Below are 13,049 nucleotides of genomic sequence, written 5' to 3' on the forward strand. Positions count from 1 at the left end.
TTTTTTTTTATTCTGGGCCAGCTTTAGCTCTGAGGCTTGGCTCCAGCTCTTAGGCCTCGGCTGCTGAAAGCCGGTATCTGGTTTGTTTGGGTTCTATAATCGAAACACTGTTTCAACTCCAGCTCTGAGATCCCGGCTGGCTGAAAGCAGGTTTCTGGGGTTTTGTTTAGCTTCTATATTTGTAACAATGTTTCAAACTGCAAGCTCAGAGGCCGGCAACGGCAGGCGGGGAACATTGGCTTCCTCCGTCACTGAAGCAAGCAAGCCTCCTGTTGGCTTCAGTGCCTGGCTGCCGGCCGCCATCTTGGCTGCCAGTTAATTTGCATATCGCCCTGATTAGCCAATGGGAAGGGTAGCGGAGGTACGGCTAATTACCATGTTTCTCTTTTATTAGATAGGATTATTGTAAAATTCTTTGTGATTTGAAAGTCATAAAATGTAAATTGTAGTTTTCAAACAAATTAGGGGCTGTAATCCTATTGCTCATAGATACTACGTAATCCTTGTGTAGGGATCTTTACTAATCCCAGCACCTGAAACTATTTTCCTTGGGAGCCGTACTGAGAATGCTGGGGAAGGACAAAAGCAGGGCCACAAACAGAATAAAAGTAAACTGCCAAATCAAAAAGCACCACTGGGGCCGATGTCCTGTTTATGGTATTCAAATAGTATAACATGAATAGGTAAGCTCTAATAATTTCCCAAATCTCGTTTTTGTTCTTTAAAGGTATCATCACACACATAAATTTTGGTGCAGTGCAAAAGAGCCCCTTGTATTAATCATAAAAAAGGAGGAAAGGGAAGTATTTTAATGTGGCACAGAACATGAAAAATTAAAATTCATCAGTATGTGTGTAAACATCTCAAATCATAACTAAAAAGTGAGAAACTTTACCTATAGGGTTTAACTGCATAGGTATTCTATTACCCCATTTACTTTCTGCCAGTGGATTGAGTAATAGAAGTAGTACTGTAGTCCTCGGTAACAACAGCTTTATTCATCTAGAACAACTGACATGAAGAATATCTTTGTTACTTTCAATTTGAGGTAGAAACTGAAGTTACCTTTATGAACTCCCAAATGCCAAACCGGATTAGCTCCATGTTGTAAAGGTTAAAAATTAACCTGCCGCGAGACTGTCTAGGCCAGTGGTCGGCAAACTCATTAGTCAGCAGAGCCAAATATCAACAGTACAACGATTGAAATTTCTTTTGAGAGCCAAATTTTTTAAACTTAAACTACATAGGTAGGTACATTGTTATTAACTTAATTAGGGTACTCCTAAGGCTTAGGAAGAGCCACACTCAAGGGGCCAAAGAGCCGCACGTGGCTCTCGAGCTGCAGTTTGCCGACCACTGGTCTGGGCAAAGAACAGAGTCGGCAGCAGGGGAGGAAGGAGTGCTCTGGGTGGGGATGAGCAGTACAAGGCTCAGAGGCTGAGAAGAACGCGGCCCTTCGGCATGGCTAGGACTGTGTGTGACAGGCTTACGAGAGGCTCAGCCAGGCTCCCGACCGGACTGCTGACATCTGGACAGATGATTCGTGGGGACCTGTCCTGTAGGATGTTTAGCCTCTATCCACTAGATGCCAGTAGCATCCCTGCCATTATGACAGCCAGAAACATGTCCAGACAGTGCCAAATGTCCTTCTCTTAGGAGCAGGGGGAGGCAGCCCCGTGGACATGTGACCCGCGGGGACATGAAGGACAGCAGTGAGTGGTGCAGATGCAGGTGGGAGTCGGGGGAAAGGGAAGCCCAGGACATTCCGCAGCCGTGTGGAGCGGGGCTCGCAGAGGCGAGGCAGAGGCAGAGGCAGGGAGCATAGAGATCAGGTGTGATAACACGGGCAGGAAGCTGCTCCCAGCCATGGCTGTGGGTAGGGGAGAAGCAAGACGTGGTGACCGGTCAGACAGGACCGAGAAAGAGTGAGGTCACGAGTAGAATCCGCTTGTCTCTGTAGGCAGCCTGTGGATGACGCCGCTATGCACTGAGTGTGACCCAGGAGTAGGCTGGGAGGAAGTGACAGTTCGGTGGGACACACGTGATGCTGGGAGGACACCCAAGCATCAGTGTCCACTCAAGCAGACCCCGAGCCAGGAGCTCAGGAGTCTGGGCAGGAGGCTGGCAGTTGTCTGCATGTGGACGAAGCCACCAGAGTGGACGGGACCCACGAAGAAGACAGAAGAGTAAAGGCAGGAATCCCAGCATATTGTGCGCAAAGGAAAGCAGCAGCACTTCAGAAGTAAGTGCAATACTGCGAAGGGAAAAACAAGAGCCCAACTAGGGTCATGAAAAATTACCAAAAGAATAAAGAACTGTAAACACTCAGAATCTCTTAGCACCAGAAGCGAACAATAACTGATATAACTGAGTCGTCAAGACACAGCGCAATTTACACTGTGGAAAGATACACAGCACATTTTAAAACCTTCTTCTTAAATTTAGAAATATTTCAGCCAGTAAAATTCAATCTGAGAGAACACTTCCATTTTCTGATACAGGGTAAATGAATAAAAATATGGGAGTATGTCAACATACATGAAACTTTTTCATAGTTTTCGATACTCGAAAGTGACTAACCAGTAACAGGTACCTTTTGAACAATGCTTAAGGGGAAAGCAGAGGCTTCAGGCATTCAGGATGCCTTAGTTAGAGACCTGTATCCCATTTTCCATGCTCAGTGTGAGAATAACGACAAAGAAAGAGAAAACGCAAATGAGGAGGCGGCTAGCTCTCCTCAGGTGGAACAGGCTGTGAACATTCTTGAAGTGATTGAACGGGAAGGCTTTCGTAGCAAAGCTTCTCTCTCTTAGTAATTGTTGCACATTCTCACTCTATCAAATGCCTGGGGCCCTATTTTACTTATAAAAGGAAACTGGTGGGTTTTTAAAGAGCTATCTTGGCAACAGGCCAAAACAGCTGGTGTCTCCGCCGTCCCCCAGGAAAAAAATGTACGTTGGTCATTATCTCCCTTTTTAAACTGAGCAAAAGTCCCTGTGATGCGGTCTCTGTGTCACCAAATTGCTCCTGGGAGTGCTCTCACCACCGGGACGCCAAGCCCATTAGAGCGGCAGGGGAACAGGAAGCAGGGTCGCAGAGATGTTCTTGTCACCCGGCCCCGAGTTTAACTGATGCGCAGTGCCACTTCCCATTAATGGAAAGCGGCTGCAGGGAAATACTCCTGGTGCTTACGCTGCTTGAAGGCCAAGAGCTTGACAGGTGGAACTATCTCTGCAAGATCATGATGACTGTGTCTGGGCCTTCCAGTAAGTTCCATTAGGAGGAGGAAGCAAGGCTGGTCTGCTGACGTCGGTAATCGGAATAAGAAATTGGAGCTTGCTTCCTGGGGGCAGGGGCTGGTCGGATCTTTGGAAGCACTGAAATGAGATTAGGCAGGGACGCGGAGGGAAATGTTCCGCTGCCTTTCAGATTCTGCAGATGACTCAGGAGTGGTTGCCACTAAACAATCTGCAGGAGACTCAGAGTAGCTTTTGGTCTTTGACCTAAACTGATGGAAAGTATACAGCATGAAGTCCGTTTCCTTCTTAGATATTAGAAGCTAAACACTGTTAAGCTTCTCCATAGTTTCATTTTACATGTGGCGTTCTAGTATTCACTCTACAATGCTGCTTCATCTGAAATAATGTAAGAATAAATGTATCTAGCAGAAGATACATCAGAATGTTGGGAAAACTGAAATTAGCAAAGTCACAAGAAAGAGATTTGACTAGAATTACCAAAATCCTCAAGTTAGTCATAAATAATTAGTAAGTGAGCCTAAATATTAACATAAAAAGTATGCCTAGGAGCAGCTACTAAAGAGCGCTGGAGAAAATAAATGTTATCAGCATGCATCTACTACTGTCCTAGAGGAAAGGTCTTGTGTTACTTGTCTTAAAGGATCTTTCTTAGAATAGGAAGTTAAATGACAATTTTTTAGAGAAATATTTAAACTATGTATGTTTTACTTTTTGTTTTTTAAAGAACAAGAGACCTGGGCTTTTAGAAAGAAGCAACCTACCTCAGCAGATAAGGGGGCAAGTCTGGGGCTGGAGAGCGGGCAAGGCCCCAGTCACAGACCATTTCCATAAAAGCCTTTACAGCGGCAGGGCCTTCAGAGGGATGCAGTCAAGGAAGAAAGATGACTATCAGGTTGGCAAACATTTCAGAGTCATACACGCCACCAGTGGCAAGGGTGCCAGGAAACTTGTATGCACTGTTGATATCTTCTAAATTGTATCAAAAGCATGCACTCTGATTCAACAACAACAACTTCTGTCTTTAGGACAAATTTCTTGACCAAGAAAAATACAAAAGAGATATATGCCTATAGAGGTTCACTATGGTGTTTAATTGTGAAAAATTACAATCTAACTGCTGTTGGCAACAGACTGATTAAGTAAATTATAATACATAATATGGTACCATGTAGCCATTAAAAGTGATGGAGATTTATATACTTTACTGTGTAAAGAATTCCTATGACTAATCAGTGAAAAAAGGTTCCAGAGTAGTACCGTAAAACAACATTTATGTACGATTATGTGAATGTGCCTATAGAAGAAGGTCCGAAATAATGTTTCTACTATAACAGATGATTACAACTCAGTGAGATTTCTGGTAATTGTTTCCTTTCTTGTACTTTTCTACATTAATTCTTTTTTAAAAATATTGAATACATGTTTTTACCATAAAAAAAAAGCCATTTTTGTTTTAAGAAAGATAGGTCCAAAATATATTTTTCTGTTACATATATATATATATATATATATATATATATATACACACACACACACAAATACCTCTTATCCCATGGTAAAAAGGGTAAACAAACCAAAAACCTCCTTTCATTTATAAGTTAAGTTAATTTTCAAATTTAAATCTCTGGACAATTTAAAGTATTTCCCAATAACTAAGAACATTTTCATTCATAGTTTTATTACTAGTTGAGGGCAACAACTATAAATTATCTGTAAATTGTAACTACACTGATTATCATGAACATGTTATACAGAAACCACAGTAAACGTTAGCAATGGGCGATTCTGACCAGTACTTTGAGACTATAACCTCACTTCAAACAAATTTAAAACATGGGTCCATGAAAGTCATAAAGCTTCCAATAGTATCAATCGGGAGTTATTTATATACCTATTGTTCTTCCTTCTAAGGGGACGAAAAAAAGATAAAAGTCTAACTATATGCTCAACTTCTTCAGAATTCTTTTCAAGTATGAATACCTACTATAATAAGAGGTAAAACAGTTAACAAATCTTTGCTCTTGAGTAACAAGCAAGTTAACTATAGGTGGCATGGCTTTTTCTTTTGATAACTGGGGAATTACCAGTTGGTACCACTAAGGTACCAACTAGCTAAAGAGCACTGACCTCAACAATTTTCTAAGCTTAACAAGTCTGTCTTGGTAAAGCCATCTATCACAGTGCCGTGGTGGCTCTCACCTGCCTCAACGTGCCAGTCTCCTAGGACCATGAACCCATAATCAGTGTTCATTCTTTTCACAATTAAGTTACTGTGATAAAATCAATGCTGCCTCAATCATAATCCTATATAATAAAAGCCTAATATGCTAAGTGTCTAGTCATTCATTCAACCAATTAAAGCATAATATGCTAATGATATGCTAAGGATGCTCAACCACTCACTATGACATGCACTGACCACCAGAGGGCAGACAGTTGACTGGTCGACCAGTCACTATGATGTGCACGGACCACCAGAGGGTAGATGCTCTGACTGGTAGGTTAGCTTGCTGCTGGGGTCCGGCCAATGGGGACTGAGCGAGACGGGCCGGATACACCCTGGAGCCCTCCCGCAGTCCCTCCCTGGCTGGTCAACCTTCCGAGTCCTACCCTGGCCCTGATTGTGCGCCAGTGGGGTCCCTTGGCCTGGCTTGCGCCCTCTCGCAATCTGGGACCCCTCGGGGGATGTTGGAAAGCTGGTTTCAGCCCAATCCCACAGGCCAGGCCAAGGGACCCCACTGGTGCACAAATTCGTGCACCGGGCCTCTAGTCAGATGATAAAATACTATAATTCAAAGTAACTGCTGAACCCATACTGAGCAGTCAGGCCGTACTTGTGGCCCACGGCTGGTCAGTGGGGTGGAGGGAGGGTCCCATCTTAAATCTGGGTGCACTTATCTGCTTCAGTCTGCTGACAAAGTAGCTTCTACTAGCCCTCCTTTTCTGAAATCTCTGATTAAATGATATATCACTGTGTAAAATACAAATTTATATTAATATTTGATATATTATACATATTCTATATGAAGTGATGAATAAACAAAAAAGATTTCTAAGATGCTGAAGGGCTTCACTTTAAGCATTGTCATGTTCCCTTTCAGGCCAGCAGATGTCGCTGTGACTTAAAATAGGGAATGTAAGCTGCTCTGGGTCAGCCATTAGATGGCACCCCTTTTATAAAACTGGGTTTACAGTGGAGATTTAATACAACCGAAGCAGCAACCAACAAGTATTTGACACTGGAACTGACTCTGATCTAGAGCAATCGTCTCAGTTATTTACTGAGTGCAGAGACTGTTTTCCTTAGTCATAGAAAGATGGTATTTCCCAATAAGAGACAGTAAATAGTGAGAAAAGTTCATCAACGGACTTTTTTGTGAGCAGCCTCACAGTTCTCATCAAAACTCTCTAAATGCAGACCTGAAATGCACCCCTTCGCTCTCCACAAGCCTCAGGGCAGAGCCATCTGGTAAGAATGTGTGTAGAAAGTTTTAAAGCCTAAGCTGTCCATAATAAGTCTATTGGGGAGTCCTGTCTTAGCACAGAGCCTGGCTCAGGGTAGGCCCACAAATGTCTTCTGAATGAACACATCAATATACACTACTGCTCTCAAAAGACGTATCCTTGACAAAGTACCAGTGGTTCACTTTTCTGTGAGACTTTTCAGTAGTAAAAATTAAACAATATGCCCAATGACGAGCATGGAGGGAGGGTGTGTCCTTGCAGCCTCTTTTTAGTTAAAGACGTTAAGATGCACTTTAAAAGGATTCCAAGTACCCTTAGATTCAATAGTGCCCATCAGAAACGAGTATTTCTCCCCAAAATATTTAATTTAGGCAATAATCCTCTTATCAGTCCCATAGGACAAAGAAGTTCACATTCTAGACACTAAAATAGCACAGTCTAGCCCAGTGATGGCGAACCTATGACACGCGAACTCATTTTTTTGGTTGATTTTTCTTTGTTAAATTGCATTTAAATATATAAAATAAATATCAAAAATATAAGTCTTTGTTTTACTATGGTTACAAATATCAAAAAATTTCTATATGTGACACGGCACCAGAGTTAAGTTAGGGTTTTTCAAAATGCTGACACGCGGAGCTCAAAAGGTTCGCCATCACTGGTGTAGCCCATAAAGCCCAAGTTCTCAAGCACATAATCTAATTTAAATAACCTAATTTTGTTGGTCTATGAAAATTTACCAGCACAGTTACCTTAAAAATAAAGGTTAGTCAGACAAGGAGAAAAGCAACATCTGTTTGTCTACTGGTATATTTTGAGTGAAAAATACAATAATGCCCATGTTTAGTTATTATTAAGCCAAATGTGAAAAACTCAATAGTGCCAGCACTACTACTACTAATCTATTACTCCAGCAATCCTCCCCTCCCATCCCCCTCTAACGGAATCACTCCCATCGGTGTACAGACATGCTGTTAATTCTCCCAACTTAGAGTTAAACACAAACTCTCTTGACCCCAACTCTCCCTTCTATGACCCCACTTTCTTTCCCTTTACAGCAAAACTCAAGACTTGCTTATATGTACTGCCTCCAATCTCTCTCCTCCATGCTCTTTTGGATCCACCCGACTCCGGCTTTACCCATCAATGACTGCCATCTGCTAACTGAGTGAACGACCACATGACTTCTCCCCAGCATACACCCCACTGAAAGGTTTTCTTCACCTGGCATCCAAGCCACCATTCTCCTGGTTTTCTTACCTCTTCACTAGGGAAATCTCATTTGCTACTTTCCTCATTCCCCAACCTCTAAAACTTGGGCCTGCCCAAGAGTTCCTTCCGTGGACCTCTCTACATCCACTGCCGTAGTGAGGTCATCTGCTCTTGTAGCTTTAAATACCATCTGTTTAAGATACCTATTTGAGATTGATGAGTCTCAAATTTCTGTCTTCACCTTTACGTCTCCCCTGAATTCTAGCCTTTTTATCTAACTGCTTACTTGACTTTCTACTTGGCTATCGCAGCTCACATTGACAAGTCCCAGACGGAGCTCCTGACTTAACCCCCAACACCACCTGCTCCTGTCACACTGATCCCCATCCATTTCCCAGTTGCTCAGGCCACAAACCGTGGAGGCATCCTTGACTTCACTTTTTCTCTCACCTTTCTCACTCAATCCGTAACAAATCCTTGTTGACTCTACCTTTGAAATATATCCAGAACCTACTTGCATCAACTCCACTGCGGCCACCAGCTCCACACCACCCTCATTCCCTCCTGTCACAGACAGCGTGGTCCACAGAACTTCCTACTGGTAGTTTAATAAGACAACCTTCTGAATGTATAGCTTCACAGCTTGGAGTCTAAATTACACACACACACACACACACACACACAGGTTTTTCAGATTTTCTCCCATAATATGTAAGTGCATTAATAATTTAAATGATAATTTTACAATGCTTTAACTATTTTAGAAGAATATTTATATATAAGGATGTCAAACAGCATAGAAAGTTGTTCCAAGTTAAATAATTTCACTGAACAAATAGCTAGTACCAATTTATATAGAATGAACGTTTCCTATGAATTAGTCATTACTTAATTACATTTGAAGTTTCACCACCCTCAAATATTTAAATTACTTATGTCATTTACTAGTAATGAGAAGTTGCCTAGTCATTATAAGAATGTAGTCACCGTCTCTGTCATCACTTCCTAAGACAGTGAACAAACTATACAAATTGAGAATCAGGAGATCTGGACCGCAGGAAGTAGAATAAACATTCCAGATACCAGTTAAGGACCGTGGCTACTTACACTGTGAACTCCTAAAGCTTTCCAGACCGCGAAGCTGATCGCACCAACCCCGCACCATGCACACAGCGAGCCCCAGCCCAGGGCTCGCAAGGCCAGGGAAGACCCGCTCTCCGGCAGCGCAGCGGTGGCCATGCTTCCCTGCAATGCAGACAGGAAGGTTGGGGTGAAAATCTCAGTTCAAAAAGAATAAATATTTGGGGAGTGTTCGAAATTAATGTAAAAAAAAAAAAAAAAGCAAACACACACAAAAATACCCCCAAAGAAATTTTAAAAATTTATATAAAACTATAACTTACTTTCCGATGTCCATGAGAATGAACGTTTCCCCAAGTTATGAGCCACCTGTTGATGTATGCCTTTTAAATAACTCATGTTATTTGCCCACAGAGTTTTCTTATTTGTATCTTCTCTTTACATATTAATGTTCTTCAGCCCTTATATCTGTCATATGTGCTATTATATTTTCCCAGTTTGGTTTACTTTTCATTCCTTGTATTTTGCTTTTTAGTTTTTGTTTTTGGTCAAAGACGCATTCTGATGCTTTGAAGCTCACTAAAACTTCCCCATTCTAACGTTAGAGCCATTTCTCTTTTCTGTCAGCTTTATTTTTAAATTATCTCTTCTTTTCACCACTAACTTTTAAGTTCATCTGTTATTTATTTTGGTTTTGATGGGAGCTGATGACTCAAGGGAGTTTACTTCCCCAAACCTTAGCAACTGCCCCACTCTGTTGATTAATCCTTTTCCTCCCAACTTACTAGAGAATCTTTTATAGAGACAGGTTTATTTCTAAGCTATTTTTGTACCACTAATTTATCATCTATTTTTATGCCAGAATCACACAGATTTAATTATAGAAAAAAAATCTTAATATCCAGAAAGTACATCATACTCATTACTTTTTTCAAAAATTCCATTGCTGCTTTTGCCTATTGATTCTTCCAGAAAAATCCTAGAACATTGTGTCAAGATTTCTCCTATCCCCAAACAAGTAGAGAAAATGCCCATTCATTGGTATTTTCATCAGCTAATTTTCAAGCTAATTAGCTAATCTGATAAACAATAGCAAATTTGTAACATCTCTCATCTTCCACCTGGAAATGTATTTTCTTTAATTTGTCTTTTTCTTTTTAAAAATGATTTTCTTGATCTTGCTCAACACCATTTCTTAATACAGGCTTTTCTACACATGTATTTTGTGATTGTGAGTGTTACTGACAGCACACAGGAATTAGGCATGTGTACCTGGCACGTGCCTAGACTCTGCAGATACTCAGTATTTGCTGACTTACACTTTTTGTGGATATGCCTTAGCCATTCTCTATGATAAAGCAATCTGCTCTCATCTCCCTCCTTTCTCATGTTGCTGTAATCTCAGTGTGGTTCCCCGGAGCCCACATAAATGCACAGGTTCTAACTGGCCTGAATTTGCATCCAGAAGCAGTGCCACTAACCAAATATTATTAAACTGGAGTCTGTTTAAGTGCTTTAGCCTAAATTTTATTTCAGAAACTTGAATTTAAAATTCCTTATTTCCCTGGGAAGGACAGAAATTATATATTTATTTATATATACACACACATACACACACACACACACACACACACACACCCATTTGTTTTAGTAAATTAAGTTAAAAGGTAACTGCATATAAAAAGAACCCTTAGTGGCATAGTAATATTCCCAGTAAAATCTTAATTTTGTCAAACTTTTAGATTAAAAAAAATAGTACATGCCATATCAGCCTCAGAAATGGGTTGTGAGGTAAGTTATTCTTAGAAATCAATCCAAACTCCACTATGAAAGCACCACTATCAGTTAGGTTTTACTAATTTCTGTCACAAGATATATTTCCACTCTGAAAATATTCTGTAATATAGGCAGAAATGACCATGAGATTCATAGAAGTAATTTGGGAAGTTCCATATACGCTCTGAGCATTCAGAAGGGGATTCAGATGCACTTTAAATGTGGTTTCTTGCATTATAGTATTCATAAGACTTAAGGATGGTTATTAGGTTATTACAGATGCACAGAAGTGGAAAGGGGTTCAACTGGTTTATGATTTTTTACATGACACTGTTCTTCTAAAGCAGCGGTTCTCAACCTGTGGGTCGCGACCCCTTTGGCGGTCGAACGACCCTTTCACAGAGGTCGCCTAAGACCATCCTGCATATCAGATATTTACATTACGATTCATAACAGTAACAACATTACAGTTATGAAGTAGCAACGAAAATAATTTTATGGTTGGGTCACAACATGAGGAACTGTATTTAAAGGGCCAGAAGGTTGAGAACCACTATTAAAGTAAAGCAAACATCAACTTGTGAATATTTGTTTAATCTCTCCCCCTCTTCTCTCCCTCTCTCTTTTTCTCTCTCTCTCTCTCTCTTTCTCTGTCTCTCCTGAGCTAGCTTCCTGAAGGGCAGATGTTTTCTTCATTTTTGTATCTCTTTAGCTAGGTCACCCACTGTGCCCACCACATGAAAGGGCCCGAGTTGCATGTGTTGAAGCAATAAAGTACTAGATAACCAGGGGAGGGCAGACACAGAGCAACACATAAGAACAAGTAACTACAAGCAAATATGAAGAAAATTTCTCATCAACTAGGTCAATGAACTATACATGACCACGACAGTGATTGCTCAATCTTGCTCTTGGAGTAAGGATTTTCTTCCTTAAGCATGTTATAGTCATTCAACCAAAACTTCCTGAGCACCTACTGTGTGCCAGGCGCTTTTCTAGAGAGGAGGGCTGCAGCAGAGCACAAGCACCTGTGATCTCTCAGTTCAAGGAGCTGACATGTTTTCCATCAATGCTAAGATGCACTTTATTTCAACATCTTAACATCTCTGAGATAGAAATGCCTCTTGCAATCAGTACTATGTCAAGAATTTAACTGACATCACTTTTTCTTTCTTAGTGATACATAAAACATTGGGGCCTCTCACAACTGACAGTGAATTACCTAGATTTAGACTAAAGTCATGTTGTGAACAGAAAATGTACTGGATGAGTTTTCAAAATCTTGTTCTGCTAAAAGTGAAGGAAGCACACATTTAAGTGCCTCCTTTTACATGAAAATAAAGACTGTTGATTAATTTGTGCACTTCTTGAAGCTATGAGGTGTACCTAGGTTTACTTGTAGAAGCATTATGAGAGGTCATTGACATTTTATTTTTCCTATGCAATAGAGCTGCCATTTACTGGTAAACAATAACAATGCTATGAATGGATTTCAGTGTCACAAACCTTATTGAACCACTCAGGGCTTCTCTTTTTAGCCAAAGATAACGTTGTAACGAATCCAGCCAGCATTCCCGCAGCAGCAACAGTACCTAGGAAAAGTCCACCTGCCAAGAGTTTGGGGGTAGGGCGTGGAGGATGGGGAGAGAGATAAAAGAAAGGAGGAAAGAAACCAGAGGTTAAAAGGATGTACACAGGTAAATTTCAGCTGCTAATGACATTACATTCAAAGTCACTTTTGAAATTCCAGAAACAATGGTTCAGCAGCTCTTGCCAAAGGTAAATGGCAGGGGCTGACACCTGCCTGACCTCATGACCTCCAAGGCCATTGACATATCATCTCCAAGTGCAGGGAATGGGCGCAGGGACCCTTTAGGGGACAAACCCATCTTGAGAACCTCGTGCTAAGCGCAATAAGTCAGGCAGAAAAGTCAAGGACCATATGATTTCATCCATATGTGGGACATAAAACTGAAAGCACAAATGAACAAACAAAAACTCAGAGACAGACAACAGAATGGTGGTTACCAAGAGACGCAGGGAGGGGGAGCACATAATGCAATATACGGATCGTGTATTATTAGAAATGTAAACTGAAATATATAATTTTATTATCCAATGTCACCCCAATAATTGCAATGAAAAGGAAAAAATGTTGGTTCTACAGAATTAAAAAAAGAAAAAGGAGGGCAGAGAGAAACTGCAAGGGCATGGGGGGATGCAGCACCAGGAACAGCTCCTGTCCCCCCCACCCCG

At 41.1% G+C, this 13,049-nt stretch overlaps 1 protein-coding gene across 1 annotated transcript in view; it reads right to left on the reverse strand.

The window, feature by feature from the left end:
- TMEM242 (transmembrane protein 242) overlaps window positions 1-12,494 on the reverse strand; it is a gene marked incomplete at its 5' end in the record, with an annotated part of 26,506 nt that extends 14,012 nt beyond the window's left edge. Inside the window, 2 exons of the mRNA XM_005872885.2 lie at window positions 9,045-9,182; window positions 12,300-12,494. Coding sequence (XP_005872947.2) covers window positions 9,045-9,182; window positions 12,300-12,494 — 333 coding nt within the window. The remainder of the gene's footprint in view (window positions 1-9,044; window positions 9,183-12,299) is intronic.
- Between the last annotated feature and the right edge of the window lie 555 nt (window positions 12,495-13,049).

Source organism: Myotis brandtii, unplaced genomic scaffold, assembly GCF_000412655.1.
Source record: "Myotis brandtii unplaced genomic scaffold, ASM41265v1 scaffold395, whole genome shotgun sequence".
Lineage (NCBI taxonomy): Eukaryota > Metazoa > Chordata > Mammalia > Chiroptera > Vespertilionidae > Myotis > Myotis brandtii.